Here is a 23,250-nt window from a genome sequence, read left to right on the forward strand (position 1 = left end):
GTTTGAATGATACTATCATTGATTAGAACTAATTTGGGGTTATGGAGTGAGAATACTGGCAGTGGCCGGTTTAGAAAGAATGTGGTTTTATTGTAAACTTTTTCTTTGTGTAATGTTTTGGAATGAACTCAACAGGTGGCAATTGTTTTTAAAATAAACATGAAGGAACATTGCATTATCCTGAATAATGCATGGATTCTTTTCATTCAGATTTTGCACACGTAGCCATGGCGTTATATAATATGTTACTCCTACTGTGTTGTGTTTAGTCTTTTGTAAATACAAACATGAGCTGATGAATTGACTGTATGAAAGCTGCAAAGAAGTCACAAGTGTTTTGTAGTGAACTGAGCTGCAACATAATAGATTCATTGCAGTGAAACTGACTTTCAAAACAAAATGTGCACCTTTTTGAACAGATGAGAGTCCTCAAATCTGGAAGACTGTCAAACTGTTTAATAATCTCCCTCCTTGCTTGTCTGTAATTAATGTGACAGTTGTAATCTGCGAATTAACATCAAATGTTTTGTGACAGAATTAGGGAATGGAATAAAAGTGCAAGGCTTTTATTTATTTGGTTGATCAGTGTTGTGCGATTCTTGTTGAACACTGAGGCCTTGTGCTTAATCTTCACTGGTCCAAAAAAAAGTTTTAAAATACTTGATAATTTTCAGCCTAAGCTGAAGATGCTAGCCAATAGTGTGTGATTGTGTAACTACCTACTCTGGAACTGGGGACTAACTTGGCTACAAGTGACTTTTTTGATCAGTTTTCATTCCTTCAGTCTGTTGAAGAGTTTACTGTATACTTTGGTTTTCCTGCGAACGCTGTGTTCCTCCTTGTGCTTCAGTCAGCTCTAATGCCTTCTATTGTGTGCATAGTACTCATTGAGAGAATGTGCTTCCATGGGGCCATTTACCCAGAATCATTAGAGATCTCCACTTACCTGCCAAAAGTAGCTTCCAATGTCTTCAGTATCTTCTAAATAGCAAATTTATTCAAAAGTTTTTTTTCCACAGTTGGTTAATATGGTACAATTAAAAAGTTGAAAACTGTGATTTAAACACCATTGTGGGTTGTCTGACCAGTGGGATTAGGTAACATTGTCATGTTCCTGTAAGTGGCCCCAGTGAGAGCTGCCAAGTTTATGTTTAGCCATTTTCCCTCAATTCTCATGCAGTGTAGACTCTGAATTGTTGCACTTTAGAGTTCTAATATTGTTTATATTTATCTTATCACTTGCACTTTAATCTGCTTTGACTTCAAATTCATTCCATCCTTGGCTAGTTGTACTGTGTGCAGGCATCACTTTCTGCTTTAATCTTCTCTGTCTCAGTGCACTCTGTATCCAGTGTTTTTGAGCAAACTAATCATTTCTTGTGTCACTGTCGGCTACTTTGTCACTGTTTCAGTGTGAGAGCTGCATAATTGAGATAAGCTAAGCCACAGACTGTGGTGTGTGTATAATGAGATATGTTGCTTTACACTGACCTGCTCCAAGTTATTCTGCAATTTCTCTGCATCGATTCTAACCCATCATACATTGTGGGCCCAGGGTGCTGAGGCATGTGTACTGCAGTGTTCAGCTGTTACTTCTTTACTTCAGTGACCACATACCCCTAATCAGTGTAAATCTAGTCAACATTGTAGCCTCATTGAAATTTTATATGGAATAGCAGAATATCTTTGGTCAAGTAAATGAATTTGTAAGACTTTGTGGATTTTTAAACTACTTTATTTTGAACATGATTAATTGCTCTGAGTGTTGGCTCCAAGTGTGCTGAATGTTAAAGTCCTATTCGCATTGAATGGGAGGGCTTTTCTGGCAGTAGTTGTGTTCCTAACGCTGCGCCAGGAGGCTGCAGTTCATGCCCCACCCACTCTAGAGGTGCGTAATAACATCTCTGAACAGGCTGGTTAGGAAAATACAAGCAAAAACAAGTTTCTACAAAAACTCAACAGATCTGGCACCATCTGTGGCGAGAAATCAAATTAGCATTTTGTGTCCAGTGAGCTGCCTTCAAATTAGGAAAATAAATATCTTACTGTGTGTGTTAAAAACCTGAAGTCCCTTCTAATGATTTAGTGACATCCTCCCTTTCTTTACCCAGTCATCTTCTCTTCTATTTTATTTTCTCTGCTGAAGATGCTGTATTGTTGTGGGATGTGCTTTAACACATGCAAGTGGGTTGATAGTCCCCTCCATTGGTAAGAACTTCTGAAATTCCAGAGCTCATTGCACCTTGATCCTACCGTCATCAGTATCTGCAAACAAATTTTATTTTCCCTGGTAATATTCAGTGAATAGTGATTGGCAAATTTGGATAGCTACTTCACTCAGCCCTGACCCCAATTGAGAACCACAAAGACAAGTTATAGCCCCATTTCTATAGCTTCCTAGCTGAGATTCTGTTGAAGCACAGCTCATGCATAATTTCACTTGGATATAAATAATAGAAAGAAATTACTTCTTCGCTTGAACCTGTGGAAACTCTTAAATGCTTTTGTTTTATCACTGCCATTCATTCCAGAATTACACAGTGAGGCAAACAAAGTTGCCGTTTAGCCCATCATGCCTGTGCCCTCTTTGAAAGAATGGTCTAATTGGTTGTATTTTCCTGCACTCTTCCACAACCTGGAATTCTTTTCCTTTTTTAAGTATTTATCCAGTTAGTTGTTTAAATTACCCAAGTTTCCTTCCTTCACCTTATTTCAGAATGCAACTTGATGCATGTTGGAGGAAACAAAATCTCGTCCTGCTGCTGCTTTTGCCAATTTTGACAATCTCTGCTTGTTTATCCAGGTCATGTTGGAAAATGCTTTTTCATTACTTTATCACAGGTGGACAGTTTCTGACTACAACAATGTTGAATAATTTGCATCTTTAAACCGGTTTAATTCTACTCTGATATTTCAATCCACTACATTTTCCCCTGAAACTAGAAGCTGCAGTTACTCTTCTTGGCCCTCTTCTCCCTGTATCTCAATCCCCTTACTCTCTTTAACACTGTTGAAGTTAAGGAATGGGAGAGTTAAGATACATTACTGGATCTAACCAGACAACACCACAGTCTCTTCTCAAAGCATTTCCTGGTGTTGTCAAAGCTCCTACTTGTAGTGATGCTAGTAAAAGTCCAGCTGTGTAAGTGGATTTCAAGCATAAATGCACATCCCAGCAGTATGCGGGATCGCATGTTGAAGTTTGAACAAACTGTCTACTAATTGTGGGTGGTTTTGTATCCTCTTGTATAACAATGAGCTGCCATATAATTGTGCAGTTCAGCTTCTCTTGCTGACAGAATTTGCAAAGAAGATTAGTTTTATGTTAACAGGCAAATTATAGAATTTTACTTCTGAAGTGGGTAAGACATTATAGGGTTATGATGAGTGCTGGTTACTGATTCTTGATTTTCCAGGACCTGATAACATGACAAATAGTTGGTTAAAACTGGATGGGTCCTCCAAAACAGGATCTGATCCCAAACTAACTTAGTTTTTTGAAGTATCGTTAATCCAATAGAACCATTGCCATTATCTTAGCATCAGCCAGGAATCAGACAGAAGGGTTGCAATTAGTCTATTTGAAAAATCTACATCTAATACAAGCATATGTACAATAATGCAGGTGGTGTGCTTTTTTTTCATGACAAATCATAAAGTTTACAACGCCTTTAAGATACAGCACCTTGCTGGATATTTTTACTCTGCAGTACAAAACTGATTAAAGTGTTGTTAATTTTAAAAGTTCTCTGACCATTACTCTGAATCTTATTTGTTTAAAATTAGATGTTCTAGACTAAAAGCAAGGCGCACCTGACCAGAATACACTGCTTTGCACTGTAATATTCCTGTTCCTATAAAACATTGCATCAGCTGATTTATTGTAATTGAATGTACCAAAGAAACATTGGTCACTTTATAAAATCTAAATTAAGCACCTTTCTGCACTTGCATATAATATTAACTATCAGTGGTGTTACCAAATTCAAGAAAAGTGATTTTTAAGCAATAATGGACCATAAGTTTCAACCTTAGTGGGTCCTTAAGAGAGATCTACTTTCAATGTAGACTTTCAATATAGTTTGTGTTCATGCCACTGTGGAAATATTATAATAGCCTTGGACCACGTGCATGAATGTTTCCAAAAGAAAATACAAAAAGGCAATATTAAATATTTGCAAGTGGTATTAAAGCTGACGGAAGGTTTTATAAAGATATTGAGTTGGAGAGCAATATGGAAGAATGTGGGTTTATTTTTAAAGTTGCAGTAAGGTTGATATTAGATGAGAAGATGGCATGCTTGTTAAATGAATATTTTGTATCAGTTGTCATGCTGAGGGAAGAGGGCAAAATACCTGCAATAGAAGGGGACCCATGCATAAGTTAAGGCAGGGAATTAGAGCATTTTTTAAAAAAAATCAAAGTAATGGCATAAACAAATTGAAGGTGTACGTTTTCTGAACTTGGCTTCCTAATGTACTAAAGTAATCAAAAATTTCAGATATATTAGTCATAAATGTTTTCAAGCTCTCTGATTTGGGAGATGTCTTCAGATTGGAAAAGTAGAAGCTTTCTCTCGAGACAGTTGAACCAGCAAATGTACAGGCCTGTCACACTCTAATGTGGGAAACTAACTGAAAATTTATTGGAGAAGGGGTCATTGATCATTTGCACAGTTCACTGTCATGTCAATAGCATGGCAAGCTATTTGACTAAATAAGGGATATGCAGACCAAGTTAGGTGAAGTAAGTGGAAGGAGGCAGTTTTTTTTTGCGCTGGAGACTTGATTAAAGGATGAATCCTACCTGCATAACCTAATTGAATGCTTTGGGATTGCTAATAAGGTGGATAAGGAAATATCTATTAACGTTCTGTCTTTGAACTTCCAGAGGCAGCTGATAATGGTCCATGTGAGATTTGAATAGGAATGAGTGTGAGAGGAAATGGTGATAACCTTGTAGCATAGGTCGTTTATTATTTAGGAGATAGGGCCTGGAGTATAGAGATAAAAGGCAATGCTTTGGAAGAACAAGAGTGTACCCCAGATAATTCATACTGGCTTCTCAAATTTACACAAAATACACTAGTGATTTGGATTAAAAGAATAAAATTGCCTATCCAGTTTTGGAGGTAACGTTATATTTGAGGCACATTAATGTGAGTAGTTAGGAGCAGAAAGGCATATAATTTTAAGTTAGTACGTAAAACCAGGATCCGTAGAGTTCAAAGTGGGATGTGTGGCCAGTTTTGTAACGAGGGTTAACCGAATTTTCTTCTAAAATGGCAAGTGTGTGGAAATGTTGGAGAAGCAAAGGGGTTTGGGGTGCCTGTGAACATGATCACTAAAAATTAACATGTTGGTCCAAAATGTAATCAAAATGAAATGCTCACTGGGGATCAGCCTAGCTGATCTGTTCTACTTGCAATTCATATCTACCTTGGGATCAGTCGGACTTTGTTTTGGGCATTGTTTTATAATTCTGCTTTCACAAATCAGGGCTGCAGACTTGCTGCTGGACTCTTAAACACACTGTATTCTGAAATTTTTATCCTGTTCTGGAAATGTAGTTTGGAAGAATTGTTTCATGGAAGCAGTGATGTAGGGAGCAGAGGGAAACCATTCAAGGTTATCTTAACCTTCTACACCAAATGAACTTTAGTTTGGTTCAGTTGTATGGCAAACAAACAACAAAGGCACCAATTCTAGTATCATAGAAAATAGAAGCAGGAGTAAACCATTCACCCTTTTGAGTCGGCTTCGCCATTCTGTGTGATCAAGGCTGATCTTCCAACTCAGTACCCACTTCTGCCCGTGCTCTATATTGGACACCTTGAAAAACATGTAATGTTTTGGCCTCACCTGCTTTCTGTAGCAAAGAATTCTAAAGGCTCATCACTCTTTGGATGAAGAAATTTATCCTTATTTCTGTCTTAAATGACCTATCCCATATCCTTAAATTGTGACTTCTGGTTCTGGATTCCCTGGTCGGTGGAAACTTCCTGCACTGATCGCATTTAGTTATCCTTAATGAACTGTTTTTAAGCAATCTGTGTATTTCCAGTCTTGGCAATTGAAAGGTTAAGCCTGCACTTAAATGCAAGATGAGAAAGCAAGAGAAGTAGTATCTGGATTTTTTTTTTAAAAAAGGGATCTGAAGGACACCACTAAACCTCCCAATCCTGTAACCTTAAGCATGTTAAAAGCAAGCACAACGGGTCAACTAGCAACTGAAGGGCAAGTACAAAAGCACTTTTTTTGTTTGTCCTGCATATTAGCCCTCTAATCCATCTGTCAGAAATGATGGCCTGTTCTGCAACATACACGGAAATCTACAAACTCTAGGCATATGTAGTAAATATTCAGAAGTCTATTACTAATGGTAATGTGTGTTGGTGTAGGAAAAGCATAAATGCTGCAGTCAGGATTTTCTCTTAAACTTTGCTTCCCATCAATTTATATTTGTTATTTCTGGTTTTTTTTTTTCATTTCTTTTGGTGGTCTCAGCAGACCTAACCTGAGGAAGAAGTCATAATTGCCTGATTCCATACAGTGCCTAGCTGGAAGTTAGCTGGAGAACTTCTCAAAGGTTTCCAGTGCCAAATTTGAACTATGTTGCTCAGACATGGTTTTGTTCCTTTTACAATTACCTTTATTTTTATGAAATCACTATCAAACGAAATAAATTAGAATAACTACCTAACACTTCAGTACGTTCTTAGCAAGACCATTTTTGAATGCTTTTTTAAATATCTGTTGTTCCCCTGTCTGTCACCTGTGTGACCAGAGGTTACTGTAACTTAATCTTGTAATAAAACCAGCGTCATGAAAATGACCAGTAATCTATTAATACAAGACACACCAGGGGTCAGGGAATTTGCTGTTGCTGATTTCATTCACAAACAATTGTATCCACATCAACGTAAATTCCCCTGTGTGACCTTATTTTTTTCTCTGGCTATTCTGCTGAAGTCATTGAGGACACCTTAAGAGAATGGGAGAATTCCTTGTAGAATCCATATTGTGTGTGCATTATTCAGTGTTGTTTATTCTCTATTTGCTCAGTTTATTTCTATTGATTCTCCTTCTCTCCTTTTCAGAATTTTTTCACACTTCCAACTTCTGTACAATTTTATCGTATATGGGTAGTGTCTTTTCGTGCACAAATCATCCAAATCACTTAGCAGGGACTATATTATTTGACATCAAGCCATTTTAGAGATTAAGAGAAGGATTTTAAGGAGTCTTTTAAAGAAAAGGGTTTAGAGAAGGAATTCTACAGGTTAAGCCTCAGACAGAGTTTTTCTTCCAGTGATGGAGTTACGAAAATTGACTGCGCAGAGGCCAAAATTGAAGTTCAAAGATCAGTGCGTTGTGGAGGGGTTTGGTGCTGTAGGACTATAGGACAAGGGTGGTGGGTAGAAAGAATGAGGCCTTGGAGGGATTTGAAAATCTAAGCAATTACAGAGCACTCATTTGCATTTTGTGATGAATTAGGAAAGTCCAGGTTCAAATCCCACCTGTCCTATCAGTCTGCCATAATGTGCCTGACTAGGTTAATCCCCGTCATATGGGAACAAAGTTTTGGATGACCTCACACTTATTGGGGTATACAAAACATAGATGAAGTTTCAGACAGTGGCTTTTGTCTTTTGAGGTATTTAATGAGTAGGAATTTCTGCGTGTCCAATACCGTATGTTGAACAAACATTTCTCTCCGAGAGGTATTGGAGGAGATGGAAGGGCTGCAGTGTAAGGTAGAACTGAGTACCACCACTATAGTGTCTGGGAATCAATCTAACCCCGCATATTAAAGCAAGCGCATCTGGTGTTTCTATCAATTGGTTTAAAAAAATAATTACAATGTGCCCGTCCTCCTTCTGTTTCATGTAGAGGTTCGTGCATGCACCAGTGCTGCCGTTTAGATAATTAGATTTGAGAGGCTGCTGTAGCTATATACAGGCCTTACTTTGTTGTGACTCAGTTTTGAATTCTAACTGGCATATCTGCCACAAGTCTTTGCTTGAGTTTTCCATGACATTTCTGATCTGCTCATGAGATTGCTGGAGTTCTGACCTCCATCAACAAGATATTTGGGTTGGGGTTGACTCTGATATGCCCTAATAGTATATACGGGAGTTGCAGAAAATGTTGGGAATTCCAGTTCTAGGGACTGGCAAACGAGCAGGCAAGTAGTTCCATTTTCACAGCTATAAATTTGCACCAGTGTTTGGTTTAATCCTTTAATCATGCTTTAATCACCATCTCATTAACAATGGACAGGTAAGACTTGTAGAATTCTAGGCATTCACGGCTGTGTGAGTATTTCATTTCATGATTTGATGCAATGTTAATTAGTGTTGAAGTGTTTGAAAGAATGAAGCGATCACTGAACTGGACTTTTAAAATGCACTAGTAGAAGATGGTGAAAAACAATAATACAATTCATACCAGTCAAAGGTCTGTATGTAGTGATGTGACCACATGTTAATGTAGCCCATCATGACCAGACGAATGCCATTGCAAAACAGCAGTTTTTTCTTTCAGAGTGCAAAGACAGGAGGAAGTGACATGGGAGCTGTCATTGACCTGACTGGTGATGATGAAGATGATGTGTCTGCACAAGGTATGGACCCTTGCAGTGTTCTTCCATCTTCCTCCAACAATTTACTGTATTTAGCATGTGATGTGACATTACTTGAGTCAAATCTGCAAGCCTCATCTTTAATTGATACAGCTAGGTTAACTGGCTAAGCTGCTTATCTGGTTATGGTATAAATACTTGTTAAAGGAAGGAATAAATAGTTGTCTTATCTTTGGATAGATTACCTTGTCTTTATAGTTATATTATTCATTCATGCTTTCAGTAGAGATTGTCATGATGTTACATTTTAGCTGTACTCTGGTTCTCTGTTCAACCACTAACTTCAGTTCAGCATTCTAGAGGAGCTTTAGTGCCTAAGAATTACATTTTTTTTCCAAGAGACTATGTCAAGAGGTAGAATTAAGAAATAGAAATAGATTTAATGTCTAGTTGATTTGTGTATAAACCCACTATTAGCATAATGGTAATAGTAGATTGGTACCATAATGGTGGATTACATAAATTCTGAGATTAGACATATGCAGCAAAGAGATCTTAACTTCCAAATAGATTATGGCAAGCAGACTAGCACGTACCAGAAGGTGGTGAATTTGTTGAATCTGGCTGGGATAGTATGCAGAACAATATGCCATAGAGTCAACAAAGGAAGAAGCTATATTGGATTTGGTAATGAACATTGCTGATACCCTAGACCAATCTCTTGTTGGAAATTAGTAGGGTTTACTATTTAAAGTTCTATTGACTATACATACTGAAGGTTTTCAGCTGATCAGCAAGAACTAATTTGGATGACAAATATGAAATTTCATTTTTGAAAAACTGATATTAATGGACAGGAAAAAGTCTATTTGGTGTTGTTTACTGGAACTTCCAAAAGACTCATAAAGCGTCTCATATGAGACTTCTAGCTAAAGTTGAAACTCATTGAAGGAAAGATATTGACCTGGTTAGAAATTTGGGTAGTGATAGAACATTGAGGAAAGATAGTGGGCAGGTATTCTACTTGGAAGAAAGTTTTATTGCAAGTATGTGTTGGGCCTACAACACCACTTCTGAGGGATAGAAAACCATATATCCAAATTTTAATGATGCGACAAAGATAGGTAGCATTATAATTAGTATAGTTGGAAGTGTAAAAGACTTACATAATAAAGGAATTGGCAAAACTGAGATATAGACAAGTTCAAAAGTAATATATTTTATAAATGCTGAAAAGTGAAAAACAGTAAAGGTTCTATAGGGCGTGGATCTCCTAATGTATTGTTTTCTGCACCTGTTCGTCACATTTCAATGATCAACCAAGAAGGCGAAGGGGCTGCAGGCTTTTATATCTGGAGATGTGGAACACAAGCTGGTAGAAGTTATGCTGTAACTTTTTCATGAAAGCCTGGCTACCATACCTATTGTACAGTGAATTGCTCAGTGTTAATAACTTTGGAGAGAGTGCAGTATCCATTTACAGAATGATACCTGGACTCCACATTGCGACAAAAGATAACGCAATACTGGATTTTAGACCGACAAAATATTCGGGAAACAGGATAGTTGGAGACAAACACATTGTGCTGGTTGGTCACTGTCAGACTGGGGTGGAGACCTTAATCTGAAAATTGCAACCAGTTCTTTATGGAGTGAAAGTACAAAATACTTAAACACATGTAAGGTGGCAAAATTTTGGGACTCTCTTCCACAAATAGCAATGAATGCATGATCAAGTGTTAATTTAAGATTTTTTTTAGTTATCCAAAGGTATACAGAAGTATAGACTAATTAATCATTATTTAATTGGATGGTGACAGGTTTTGGATGCTAAGTGACCTCCAGCTTTCCCTTAGTTTCCAAATGTCTTCTAATAAACATTCATCAGATTGAATGAGGGAGACAACACATTGTATCAATAAGAATCTTTGAGTTCAATGGGAGATCTGAAATAACACATTAGGATTATTTTCAGAAGGCAGCCTTAAATGGAATTTCAGCTTGGACGTTGAAATCAAGAATCTCTAATTTTAAAAATGATTTTAAATTAATTTGTGCAAAAGCCTCTGTTTGGAATGGTTGTTAATCTGTTTCTTTGCGCAGATGCCAGGAAACACAATCAGGCTGCTAACCAAGGAACAACAGGAACAACTCCACTTCAGACATCTCCACCCACTGTCCAGCCACAGATCAGACCTCCTGCAACTTCCCAAGGAGTTCCACCACAGCAGACTTCAATGCAGTCCCATTTGCCAACACCACAGAGCAGTCTAGGCACCACTGGGTTGACTGTACAGACCACCAGTGTACAAAGCGTGTCTGCAGGTGGAGTACAAACGGGTACTGGAATCACTGTTAATTATCAGACTTTCTAATCATGCCCAGCTTTAGTGGTAAGATTGAGAAGGGCTGGGATTCTGATTTGGTAAAATAGTTACACTTGTGAAACTTATTGGCCATAATTTAAATTGATGCTTAAGTAGAGGACTGAGGGAGGCCTGCAACATCAAATGTTGCATCTTTAGGATGAGATGTTAAACAGCACAGGTGGACACAAAAGATCTCACGGAAGCATTTGAAGAGTACAGAAGGTTTCTTCACTTTCCTGGTCAGTGTTTATCCCTTAACTAAGATTACTAAGCAGATTATCTAGCCATTACTGTTTGCAAAGTTCACCACACAACTTGGTTGTTGTGATTCCTACAGTACAAGTGACTGTGTTTCAAAAGTACGTTGACTGTAAAATGCTTTGGGAAGTACAAACTTTGTTTCCTTTACTTTCTTAACCTTAATGAAGTGGATGGCTGTATTATACAGACATTATCAGCATTTTCAGTATCTTTCATTTATATACATTTTATGAAAAAGTTGACTCTTATTTGATTACATGGTGCATGTAAAAGGATTGCACTTGGTTTCTTAGCAAGTTTGTGCTAGCACTGTTTTTAGAATATTGTTATCAAAAGTGGTATCACACTACTGTTCATGGAAGGTAACTGTGTGCAAATTGTCTTGTTTTTCATACATTTCTGCAACTATATAAACTTTAAAGCACTTAATTGGCTTTAATGCATTTTTTTGGATGTTTTGGGGTTGTGAAAGATGGGGCTTGGCTTTACAAATTAGCTCCTGTTAAAAGGTAGAGCAATCATGGGAAAATCCTCAATGTGTTCTCTTTAAAGGGCAAACAAGTGCTAATGTGCTTCAGCACCAACGTCCTCAGATGCCTCCACCGACATCACAGGCCCCTGCAAGACCACCACTTCCAACTCTCCAAAGAGGAAGCTCAAACCCCACAGTTTTCACATCTCCTCCTCCATACCAAAGTCACAATCCAGTGCGGGCTGTCACAACGCAGAGCCAGGCAATGCGACAGCCCAGTCCTCAGCCACCTGTTAGTGGTAAGGAAATTCCTCATGTTTCATTTTCTTCCTTTTTGTTTACTGTAAGGAGAGTCTCAGTCTCAAAGATTATCTCCAATTCTTGTTTTTCATTAACTTCTTATTTCCCAAGAATTGTCAATGTTTGTTTATTTAAATAAGCTAGTAAATAGCCTGTAGCCACGCCACACTGTCAGCAGTTGAGAGTTTATTTTATTAACCAAATTGGTTATATCGGAAGCAAGAATTCTGAAACAACATTTGAAGGGTCAGCTGGTGATGGAACCTGTAATAGAGTTTTGATGTCATAGCAAGGTTGAGCAGGAATTATGGATGTGGCAACATACAGCACTAAATATTAACAGGAAAGCATTGCCAAGAATCACGATGGCAGTAAATCTGATTTGTGGACTGGAAGTGCATGCCATATTCCAGATCATTCATGAGGTGCCAACTGTCTTTCCTGGCCAGACACAAGCCATGTTGGCTTTCCTCCACTCCAGTGATGTTTCCAACATGGCAGAGACTTTTCACCTGGCAAACAGCTTTTATGTAGTCATGAGCAGTTGGCACCTTATCCAGAATGCCTTATTCATGCTGTCACCTGGATAGGGTAAAAATTCATGGCAACTGGTTTTATTCCATTTTGAAAATTTAATTTCCTGACCAGTCAGCCGAGATGTGTGCCACTTAGACTGGATTGAAAACCAGACCCAAGAATTAAATGGGCTGTTTTCTAAAGTAGTATTATAAAATGGTTGTATTAGCCTTTCAGTTCCAACTGCCTATCACGTAGTTTCCCAACTCGAGCTGTTTATCTCAGACCAAAAATCCAGCCCACTGTTTCAGTTGTGACTGAGACAGTGATTCATACAGGTTCACTGTATTTCCTTTGCTTTTATGCTTCATGCCTCTGTTAGTAAAACACCAGATCCCATGTGCCTTTTTAACTACTTTCCTGAATGTGTTCCTTCAGTCATCCACTTTAGAATTCTATCGTTTAGTTTCACTGACTTTTCATCTTACTGCCAAAATGTACAAATTTATATTTATCTAGAGTTAATTCCATCTGCTATACATTTGACTATTCAGAGTCTGTCCTCCTTGAAGTGGATCACCACAACATGTCCAAGATTTGTTTGGTAAATATTTTAATTTTCACTCAAGTTGGAGTTATTATGTGTACATACATACAGAAAAAGTTTTGGTCCTTGTAACAACTGCTGGAAACCCCAAAGTATGTCGTCTTTCAGCCGACTTTGCACCCGTACTGACTCTGTCTTGTCTTATTCCGTGGATGTTAATATTAGCTGTCATGCCTATAATGTGGCACCAAGACCTTATTGAAGCCCACATACAGTTTACCAACTATATTGCCCTCACCAAAACTGTGCTACTTTATCAGTAAACTCATCAAATTTGTTTCAACATTTCTTTTGCCTTTAACAAATGCGTGCTGGTATTACTAAATAAATCCATCCTTATCTAAGTGACTGCTGATTTTGTTTCATAGAGTCCTACCGCACGGACACAGGCCCTTCAACCCAAAAGGGTCCATGCCGCCCAAAATGTGCATCCATGTTAACCCCACTTCCCTGCACTTGCCCCATATCCTTCTAAACCTTTTCCTATCCATTGTATTCATCCAAACGCCTTTTAAATCTTGTTAACATACTTGCCTCAACCACTTCCGCTGGCAGTTCATTCCATATGTGTACCACCCTTTTTTTAAAAATAAAGTTGCCCCTTGGGTTCCCATTTATTCTTTCCCCTCCACCTTAAACCAATGCTCTCTAGCTATCGATTCCCCAACCCTGGGAAAAAGAATGAGTGTATTCACCCTATCCATGCTTCTCATGATCTTGTACACTTCTATAAGTTTCCCCCATCAGTCTCCTACACTCTAAAGGAAAAAGTCCTAGCTTGTCCAACCTCTCCAAATAACTCAGTCCCTCGAGTCCTGGCAACATCCTTGAAAATGTGCACTCTGTCCCATTTTAGTAACATCCTTCCTATAGCAAGGGGTCCAAAACTGAACACAACACTAAGTGCGGCTTCACCAACATCCTGTACAACTGCAACATAACTTATAACTTCTGTACTGCATGCCCAGACTGAAAAAGGCTACTGTGCCCAAAGCTACCTTCACTGCTCTGCCTACCTGTGACTCCGCTTTTGGAGAACTATGTTCCTGAACGGCAAGGTTCCTCTATTCCACTGCACTTCTTAAGATCCTACCATTCACCATGAAATTTCTACCTTGATTTGCCTTGCCAAAATGCAACACCTGTTATCTACATTAAACTCCATTTGCCATTTCTCTGCCCACATCCCCAGCTGAGCAAGATCCTGCTGCAACTTCCGATAACATGCCTCATTGTCCACGATACCGCCTATTTTAGTGTCATCCACAAACTTACTAAATCGTTTCTTGTATATTCTCAACCAAATAATCAATATAGATAACAACAAACAGCAATGAGCCCGGCACAGACCCATGAGGCATACCGTTAGTCACAGGCATCCAGTCCCTCAGGCATTCTTCTACTATTACTGTCTGCTTCCTACCATCAGGCCAGTTGTGTATCCAGTTTGTCAGCTGTTCCTGGATTCAATGCGATCTAACCTCCCAGAGCAGCCTACCATGTGGAACCTTATCAAAGGCCTTACTGAAATCCATATAGACTACGTCTACTGCCCTGCCCTCATCAACCTTCCTGATCACTTTGTCCAAGAACTCAAACAAACATATTTGTGAAGCATGCTATCCTGTGCACAAAGTCATGTGACTACTCCTAATCAAACCTTGACTTTCCAAATGCATGTATATCTTATCCCTCAGAATCCTCTCAAGTAATTTACCTACCACAGATGTTAAGCTTACTGGTCTGTAATTCCCAGATTTTTCTTTGCAGCCCTTTTTGAAAAAGGGCACAACATTCACTGCCCTCCAATCTTCTGGGACCTCACCCATGGCTAGCAATAATGCAAATATATCAGCCAGCGACCCCGCAATTTCTTTTGTAGCCTCTTTCGGGGTTCTTGGATCTGATCAGGACCATGAGATTTATCCACATTCATAAATTCTAATACTTCCAAAACCAACTCCAATGTGATATACTGTCCCCAAGCTAATGCTACTAATGTCCCCAGTAAAAACAGGGGAGCAATATTAATTGAGGGCAAAACAGGGGCGGAATATTTATTTTGGCTGCTGTGTTTGCTTATGTTTCAGTGTCCACTCAGATGTTGGAGAGAGCATGGTTACACAGTGGTTAGCAGAGTGGTGTGGCACGACAGCTCACTGTTGTCTCTCAGCACCAGGAATGCGAGTTCAGTTCCACCCTTGGGTGACCGTGTAGAGTTTGCACTCTCTTCCAGTGTCTACATGGGTTTTCTTCGGGTGCTCTGTTTTCCTCCCACAGTCCAAAGATATGTGGATAGGTTATGTGGATTGGTCATGGGCAATGCAGGAATAGGGTAGGGGTTGGGTTGCTCTTCAGAGGGTTGGTGTGGATTTGGGCTGAATGGCCTGCTTCCACACCTTCAGGGATTCTAAGATTAATGAGCATTTGCCCAAATATGTAGGAAAAAAAATCAGCAGTAAAAACAATGCATTTTGCAAGTTGTCGTATTTGAGAAAAGTTCCCTTGTGCTTTGTCATAACGGTATATCTTTGTGAACATTAGTCTGTCTTTGTAATATTACACCTCGTAAGTTCAAGTGAAGAGGGAGCAAAGGTATGAAAGAAACAGTGGATCTGAGAATCAGCAACCGGGAGAATATCTTCAATGAAGCATTTCATCTGAATTTTCACCACTTAGTAGGAGATTGCATGTCACCTAACTCATCCTTAAAAATAGGAAGGGGGGCAAATAATCTGTCCTTTTAAATCTACATTGTTATTTTACAAAATAGTAGCTGATATTTAACACAAAAGTATAGATCAGGCTATATGGACCATTGGGATTTTATCATTTGACGTTTTTGTAAGTTCATGTGGACTATTCGATTTTTGAGAAGAACTGACCCTTGTTAGTAGTCTCTTATAGTTATGCTATTCTGTGCGTTTCTGTAACCATCAGGTATATAAATTCTGAATTATGAACCAGAATGTAAGGAATCTTGTCAGCGACGTTTACTTTTTGATAGGTTTTGTGGGTATTTTGTAATTTTGAGCAGGGATATGGAAACCAGCATCTAATATTGTGGACTGGGGAAAGTGTCTGCTGTATTACTTTCACAGGTCTAATGCTAAATCCATCATAACCATCTGTTCCTTGGAATATTATTGCAGTGCATCTCATGTGTTTATTGATTTAGATGATTGCTGGCCAAAGTAATTCTTTAGGTGTTTTATTTTCAAAGACCATAATAAAATATGCACCAAATTTAAATTCCTCTACAGTAGAAAGGCCTCTTTATGATGCCTAGGTGGCCATTGCCGTAGTCCTTCACCCTGCTTCCTCCTGCTCCCGACCCAATGTTGAATGATGGTATGTGCTATATTCCAAAATAATGTTTTTTTTTATGCAGCAGGTATGTCAGTCAGGCTGCCTCAAACATCTTACATTGTGAACAATGTAATCTCTATTCCTGTGATGCCAAATATGCCTCAGTTCACAGTCCATCATCGGCCTTCACAGGTAAGGATTTCTAGGTATTGGTATTCAGGCACAGGAACCAACTAACTAATAATTTGAGGGTTAGCCACGATCAGGATTGCAGACTGGGCCATTTAGCACCTATATCTGAAGAGAAACAGTAAATTCAGTTTTCAGTTACTCTGCAAAAAAAAAACTCTTTTGACCAAGAACATTGTAAATCTTGTAAATCATTGAGCCCTGGTTCACATTCATCACAAATTTTAGAAATAATGTGGATGATAGATCCCATAAACTTCTGAAGCTGATATGACCTACATTGACCAGAAGGGAAGGTACATTGGAGAAAAATAGAAATCTGCTTTCGTTTATATTTTCTCACTATGACCCTCTTTGAACACCCACTCCATGCTAAATGGATAGACCTGCACAACTGATATCTCCACATGGCAACAAAAACTTGAACGTGAACCAGTCAAGAAGGAAGTGACGAGTGAGCCTAGTCATGTTCCTACATGGTTTAGGAATGAATTCTGGAATCACTGCACACATCCCAGCTACTTCTGTAGCCTTGTGAATGGTGTTGACTTGTATACCGGTGATTTTTCCCTATATACAGTTGTTAAACTGTCCCTGACGTGCTGAAGTTAACATTCTTAATCAGAGTTGTTCCATTTCAAATGGAGAACAAGATATGTTCTCTTAACTATATGATAAAGCTTTCACAACTGCCAGGATAACTAGCTGTCAAGTAGGTGTTTTGTTCAGAAAACCAACTACTTTGGGTCATCTGTTGTTTACTTGTACCATTTGGTGCCTCAAATCATGATGCAAACATTTTCTCCTATCTTTAAATTAAATTTTTTAACAGTACTCATAAGTAATTTGGTCAAGCTGTCAACATAAGATACTATATAATAAATGCAAACACCATAACCTTGGTCACAAAATTTGAGACAACAGAAACCAAGAGGGAATCTCAATTTCCATGTCCAATTTTATCTGAAAAATGTAAGCCCTTCCATGATTTCTCTTCTGCTCAACTCTGTTGACAGTAAAAACTTTCTCATGGGTTGATTCACTGCAATTGTTAATTTCCATTTGAGTTCACTTTCTTCCAGCCGTTCTTAATTAGATTGGTTGGGTGTTACTGTTAGCTTGTTACCAAGTGAGTTATTTCAGTTTTACCCCAGATCATCTCTAAATCTCCTCAGCTCAAAGAATACAGCCAGGTTTATTCAACCTGTCCTCCTATTTTAACTTTCTTAATCCCTGTTATAATTCTGTTGAATCTGTACCATAACCACTCCAAGGCCTCTATATCTATCCTGAGATGCATTGGTCTGAATTGAATAGTATACTTTAGGTGACGTCTAATCAAGTTGAAAACTCATTTCCTCTGTAGTTCCTATTGGGATTTGCCATCGGGAATAATTCTGCTAGATTCTGATTTTTATTAATTGTGTGAATTTTGCATTGAACTTGCAGAACTGTAATGGACTATTTCTTTCCCACTGATCTGTGCCAGCATTTACGTTCCATACCAATCTCTTTCAACTCCACCTCTTCACAACCTAAAGTTTATTTCCTTCATTCTTTCTTTGTCTGTCCTTCTGCTCCTGCTCTTGCCCTCGTGTTCTCTTTTTACTAATGGAGCTTCTTTAGAGAATCCAAAGTACTGTTTTCAAATGTTGTGTATTGCAGACAGCACAGGATGGGGTTTCCCAGCCATCTGAGATTGGTAATTACTTTCTTGTCTGTTTTGATGTAGGATCCACCTCGACCTATCCATCCAGCACCACTCCCCGAGGCCCAAGTGCCACAGCGGTTACCTCCAGAAGCTGCTAATACCTCACCGCCCCAGAAACCCCACCTAAAGCTAGCCCGTGTCCAGAGTCAAAATGGAATTGTCCTGTCCTGGAGTGTCCTTGAAGTGGACCGATCTTGTGCACTGGTGGACAGTTACCATCTCTATGCCTACCATGAAGATCCTGCTACTACAACTCCTTCCCAGTGGAAGAAGATTGGAGAAGTAAAGGCACTGCCACTTCCCATGGCCTGCACCCTTACTCAGTTTGTATCTGGAAGCAAGTACTACTTTGCAGTCCGAGCAAAAGACATTTATGGACGATATGGGGCTTTCTGTGATCCACAGTCGACTGATGTGATGTCGACTCAGAGTAATTAATTCAACAAGAAAAAACAAAGACAAAGACGAAGAACCACAAGGCCCAAAATGATATTTTTTCATTTCTTTTCTTACATCATGCATGACGTGTTGTAGTTTTTCGATAGATGTCTGATCCTCTTGGTATCTGTGTACAGTACACTGCTATACACAAGGGAGTCATAGTATAAATTAGGCAACGCTGATTTGCAGCATAGCAAGAACAGGACATCGCACCAAGGGTGCTGTATTACTGCTGCCAGAAAAAAGTTGCTTCTTTGGTCACCATAGACCCAATTTGAGTGGGACACAACGTGATAGTGACTGAAGCAGCAGCAACAAGTGACATTTTGTTTATTCTCTGGTCAGCCATTGGTTTGGGTTTTAAAGAAAAACATTCCCAAATGTGATGTGTGATGCAGACCATTAACATGATCATTCATACATGTATTATCTTATTGTTTTTTTTAATTATTTTCACTGCAACTTTAGCTATCATTTCAGACAGCAGTGAAAATTGATCAGCAGTGACCATAGGAACGTGAGTTTTATTGCATTGCCTGAAATACTAAAATAAATGTGACTTGCAATGGACTGCATACTTGATTATTAAGAGGTGTTATAATCAACCATGAGCCTCACTGAAGAAATCAGACACGCCTCGTTCATCATTCGTATCCAGTAAGATCATTGAAACTGCAAGTTTTTAAAATGAGATGCTTTTCTGTGTTGGGGTGGGAGATGAATAAAAGCAAATTGTATGAGTTTTGTTTTTCTTTGCCAAAAGCCTTTGTTAAATGTCTTATCAGAATAATCTGTGCACTCCAGAGACAGATAAAATTCTCAAAATATATTTTTAATCAGTGTGGAAGAAGTACTTTGTGGTGTAGTCACTGGACAGTGAGTCTGACACTTTGAGAGAGCCCTTTCATCAGTACCACTTTTCTGGTCTAATGAATATTTTTTAAATATATATATATATATATAAATATATATGTGCGTCTTTGTAAATTTCAGACCTGCTCTCCCATTAAAGCCACTATGTTGTACGTATTCTTGCTTGCCAGCAACAAATTTTCATGCCTAACTTGATGTAATCAGAAAGCACAAGTTAAATCTCCAGTCACGTAATCTGCCTGTCAAGATGAGTCGGTGTTTTGGGAGCATGCAGCTGAACCTGTTTCTCCTCTGAGGCTTTGCACCAGGTCAGTCAGCATGAAGAGAAAATGATGCTTCAACAATCTTCAAATTGTTCGCACACTATCTTCTCCCCACTTGGTTACTTCCTTCAGCCATTTTGGACAAGCAACATTGGGCATATCACTGACCTGTTTTTGGGCTTGCACAGTGACAACCAACACTATTAATGTAACTTCACGGTTGAAAACCATTCTAAGCATCCCAGCTGGCTATCTGACATTACACAGACCATGTTAAAGTGACAAAGCAAGTCCAACTTGCTTTGTGTAAATTATGCGTACTGTGTTGTATGATGACTATTTTGGCATACTGTGTGCTACCGTTGCATTGGGCACTGAGGGATCGTGACTCATCAAGTAAATCATTCTCAGTACGGTATCTAACAAAGTCTCTGCATTCTTCATCATAGAACTGTTGTAAATCAAATCATTTATGAATAAAATGAAATATTTCTTAACTCAGTGATTTCAATTAAGATGCAACTGCTAATGTGAGCAACATTGTGTCCTCTTTAGGAAGAATTCCCTGAGCACACTCCCCACGTAACTTAAAAATTATATACATTCTAATCTATGATGTTTTTAAGCTGTTTTGACTAACTTGAACCCAATGATCTGTTCTTTGAGAAATCCCTAGAAAAAAATTCAAAATGGCAAACTTTCCATCAACTATTTTGACACTATCCATAAACAGGAACAAACGTAATTCTGTGCACAAATCTTAATTTCTGTTGAAGGCTGTACTGGTGACATTTTGGCCAAATATTACTGCGATGTAACAAGACATTGCTCCAGGCTGCTGCTTTATCCTGCTGTCATTTACAGCCAGAATATTTTCATCAGTATTTGTATGCCCTTGGGCTAAATTCAAAAGCAGGTAGCTTTAGAATATTCACCATCGTTGGAGACAACAGTGCAAGTTTTACTTTGCAGTATGGTGATCAAAGAAGGGGAAATGAGTAGAGCCTTGTGGTACATTAGGGGAAAAACGGAAGTCGTCTTATCAGCTGGCAAAAAGACTGCACCAGCTGGGGTACAAAGTGACTGCCTGAAAAAGGTGTCACCAGGTGCATGGATACTGTATTGCATGGTATCTGTCAGGATGCAGCACTCTGGACCTTGGGGAAATAAATGATGCTACTCATTGTAGACCAAATGTATATTGCACTGCATGTTATGGGAAAGGGATTCAAGTACCTGCCTACTTGTGCGATAGTGGGAACTGATGCACCTTTCTCTCTTTTTATTAGAAGAAGCAAATTTTAACTCACTGCAATTTCCATTTATTCAATTGTGAAGGCTTCTAGCCATAGGGTACAAAGATAAATTCTGATAAACCTATTTGTAATAAATACTAAGTAATCCCTCTCTCCCAGGGAGGGATTAAACACTGAAATGCTGGAACATGTTGAATGTAATTAAGTATTGCCTTTTTAATTGTTTTTTATTTGTTAAAAGTAGTATACTGTCAATTGCAAGTTAAATGTGCAGATGTTGTATTTCAGAAATGTGGCGTCATCCTGTGTTGCCCTGCAAACTACTTTTAAGTGATATTTTGTCACTAAAACCTGAAGTTTATAGTTTGAAAATAAAGAACCTATCAATTTTATCTTCTCGTGTATAACTAAAATTGCCTTGGAATTTAGTTTTCTATAATCCAACCTTCTCTCAACTACCTACCACCACTACCAAAAAAACCTTGCCTCAGTGTGTTTGGTTTGTCACAATTCTCTGCTGATAATACATACAGAAAGCTTGCATGGTTACTAAGTGGAAATCCTGGTTGTCACATGGAAGGATGCAGCTTTAAATACTAGTTTCAGCTGAGTTATCTGATTGTCAACCAGGCGATGTGGATCAAGACTGACCTTGGCAACTGAGGAAATAAGTTGGTGTAGCTGCTGGGCATCTAGTAACACCTGGTCATTGCATATCAGTGGATGTTGTACAAGGGCAATATTGGGCTGGTCTGTGAGTTTCCTCCAGGCTACAGCCAAATAGCTTGCTGTATGTTCACTGTCTGGGCCTGCAGTTGAAAGAATTGCCATTTTTATACAATATTGTTTTTGAGAACTATTTGGCCAAGGAATTTTATTAGTTGCTTGGGAGAAACGTAGACAAATTTATTCAACCAACTCCTTGAGAAGTTCTCCAAGCTCTGGGATCTTTACTGACTAGATTTGTGTTATTAGTCATCTTATTTGGACATTGAATATCAAAAAATTCCTACAATTAAGCTGCTGGAAGTTGTCATAGAACTTGTGAAACTGCACTTCCCTGCTTGAATGTCATGTTTCAACATTTAAGTACACATTTTATGTAAGTAATGGATATTGGAATTTTATGACCCTATTGAATGTAAATAGCAACCTATTCATTCTAAACAGATTAATTGCTGAATACTTAAATTTCAAATACAATGTGTACAGGTACTAAATGCACACATCCATATTAGCAAAGCCTGTCTATAAACATTCAAGTTCTCTTGTTTACAGGGGGCCAGGTTCTTTTGACACTGGCAACTAAAATTAATTAATGCCTTGCAATGTGTGTGATACAAAATACTAGGATCAGCGTTTGCCCATCTTCCACAGCAGATCTGTAGACCAATGTGTTACTCTGAGTTGGATGGCATTGGTGTGCATTACCTGACTGAGAACTCGCTATCTATTGACTTCCTAATGCAACACATTGGTTTGTCTTAAGTGTTTTGTGAAGTTACCAGCTCAGCATTTCAATTTTGAAATGGAAGAAAGATGTTATATAATGTTAAGTTGCTAAATGTTTTTGGCTCAAGAGATGTCAAAACATTTTTTAACATTATGCAACTGCAACGTTGAATTTGTTTTGTGAAACTTGTGCTCTTCATTTCACTTTTCTTCACTCTTCAATTGTTAACCCAAATCTAGCATTAACTTTTCATGAATGATGGATTACAAACCAGAGGAGCAAAGCTGCATTTGCAAAAAGTTGATAGATAAATGGAGATTTTCTAATAGCCAACCTGTTGATTTTAGCATTTAGCAGTCCTGTTTCAGTGAAATCACAGACTCCATCATCTCTAAATCTCACCATATTCCAGCGATATGGTCGTCATTTTAATTGAAGGGGGAATTGTGTGCATCCCAGCCTCATAACTGTTATCAATTATAAACAGTGCTGGAGAAAGTCAGCTGCCTTGCAGTACCTGTGGAAAGAGAAACAGTTAATAATTTGAGTCTAATATTACTTCTGAACTCAAAGCATGTGAAAGCATGGTTTTCTATTTAATGTTCTACATTTCATTGCTGTGACACCTATGATTTGGAAAACATTTG

The 23,250-nt window shown here is 38.5% G+C and overlaps 1 protein-coding gene across 1 annotated transcript in view; it reads left to right on the forward strand.

Annotated features, from left to right (window-relative positions):
- LOC125447149 (activating transcription factor 7-interacting protein 1-like) overlaps nucleotides 1-21,542 on the forward strand; it is a 174,949-nt gene extending 153,407 nt beyond the window's left edge. Inside the window, exons 12-16 of the mRNA XM_048521327.2 lie at nucleotides 8,547-8,625; nucleotides 10,687-10,923; nucleotides 11,766-11,984; nucleotides 16,500-16,609; nucleotides 18,339-21,542. Of these exons, the coding sequence (XP_048377284.1) occupies nucleotides 8,547-8,625; nucleotides 10,687-10,923; nucleotides 11,766-11,984; nucleotides 16,500-16,609; nucleotides 18,339-18,755 (1,062 nt within the window). The 3' untranslated portion in view covers nucleotides 18,756-21,542. The remainder of the gene's footprint in view (nucleotides 1-8,546; nucleotides 8,626-10,686; nucleotides 10,924-11,765; nucleotides 11,985-16,499; nucleotides 16,610-18,338) is intronic.
- The last annotated feature ends 1,708 nt before the right edge of the window (nucleotides 21,543-23,250 follow it).

Source organism: Stegostoma tigrinum, chromosome 38 (assembly GCF_030684315.1).
Source record: "Stegostoma tigrinum isolate sSteTig4 chromosome 38, sSteTig4.hap1, whole genome shotgun sequence".
Taxonomy (NCBI): domain Eukaryota; kingdom Metazoa; phylum Chordata; class Chondrichthyes; order Orectolobiformes; family Stegostomatidae; genus Stegostoma; species Stegostoma tigrinum.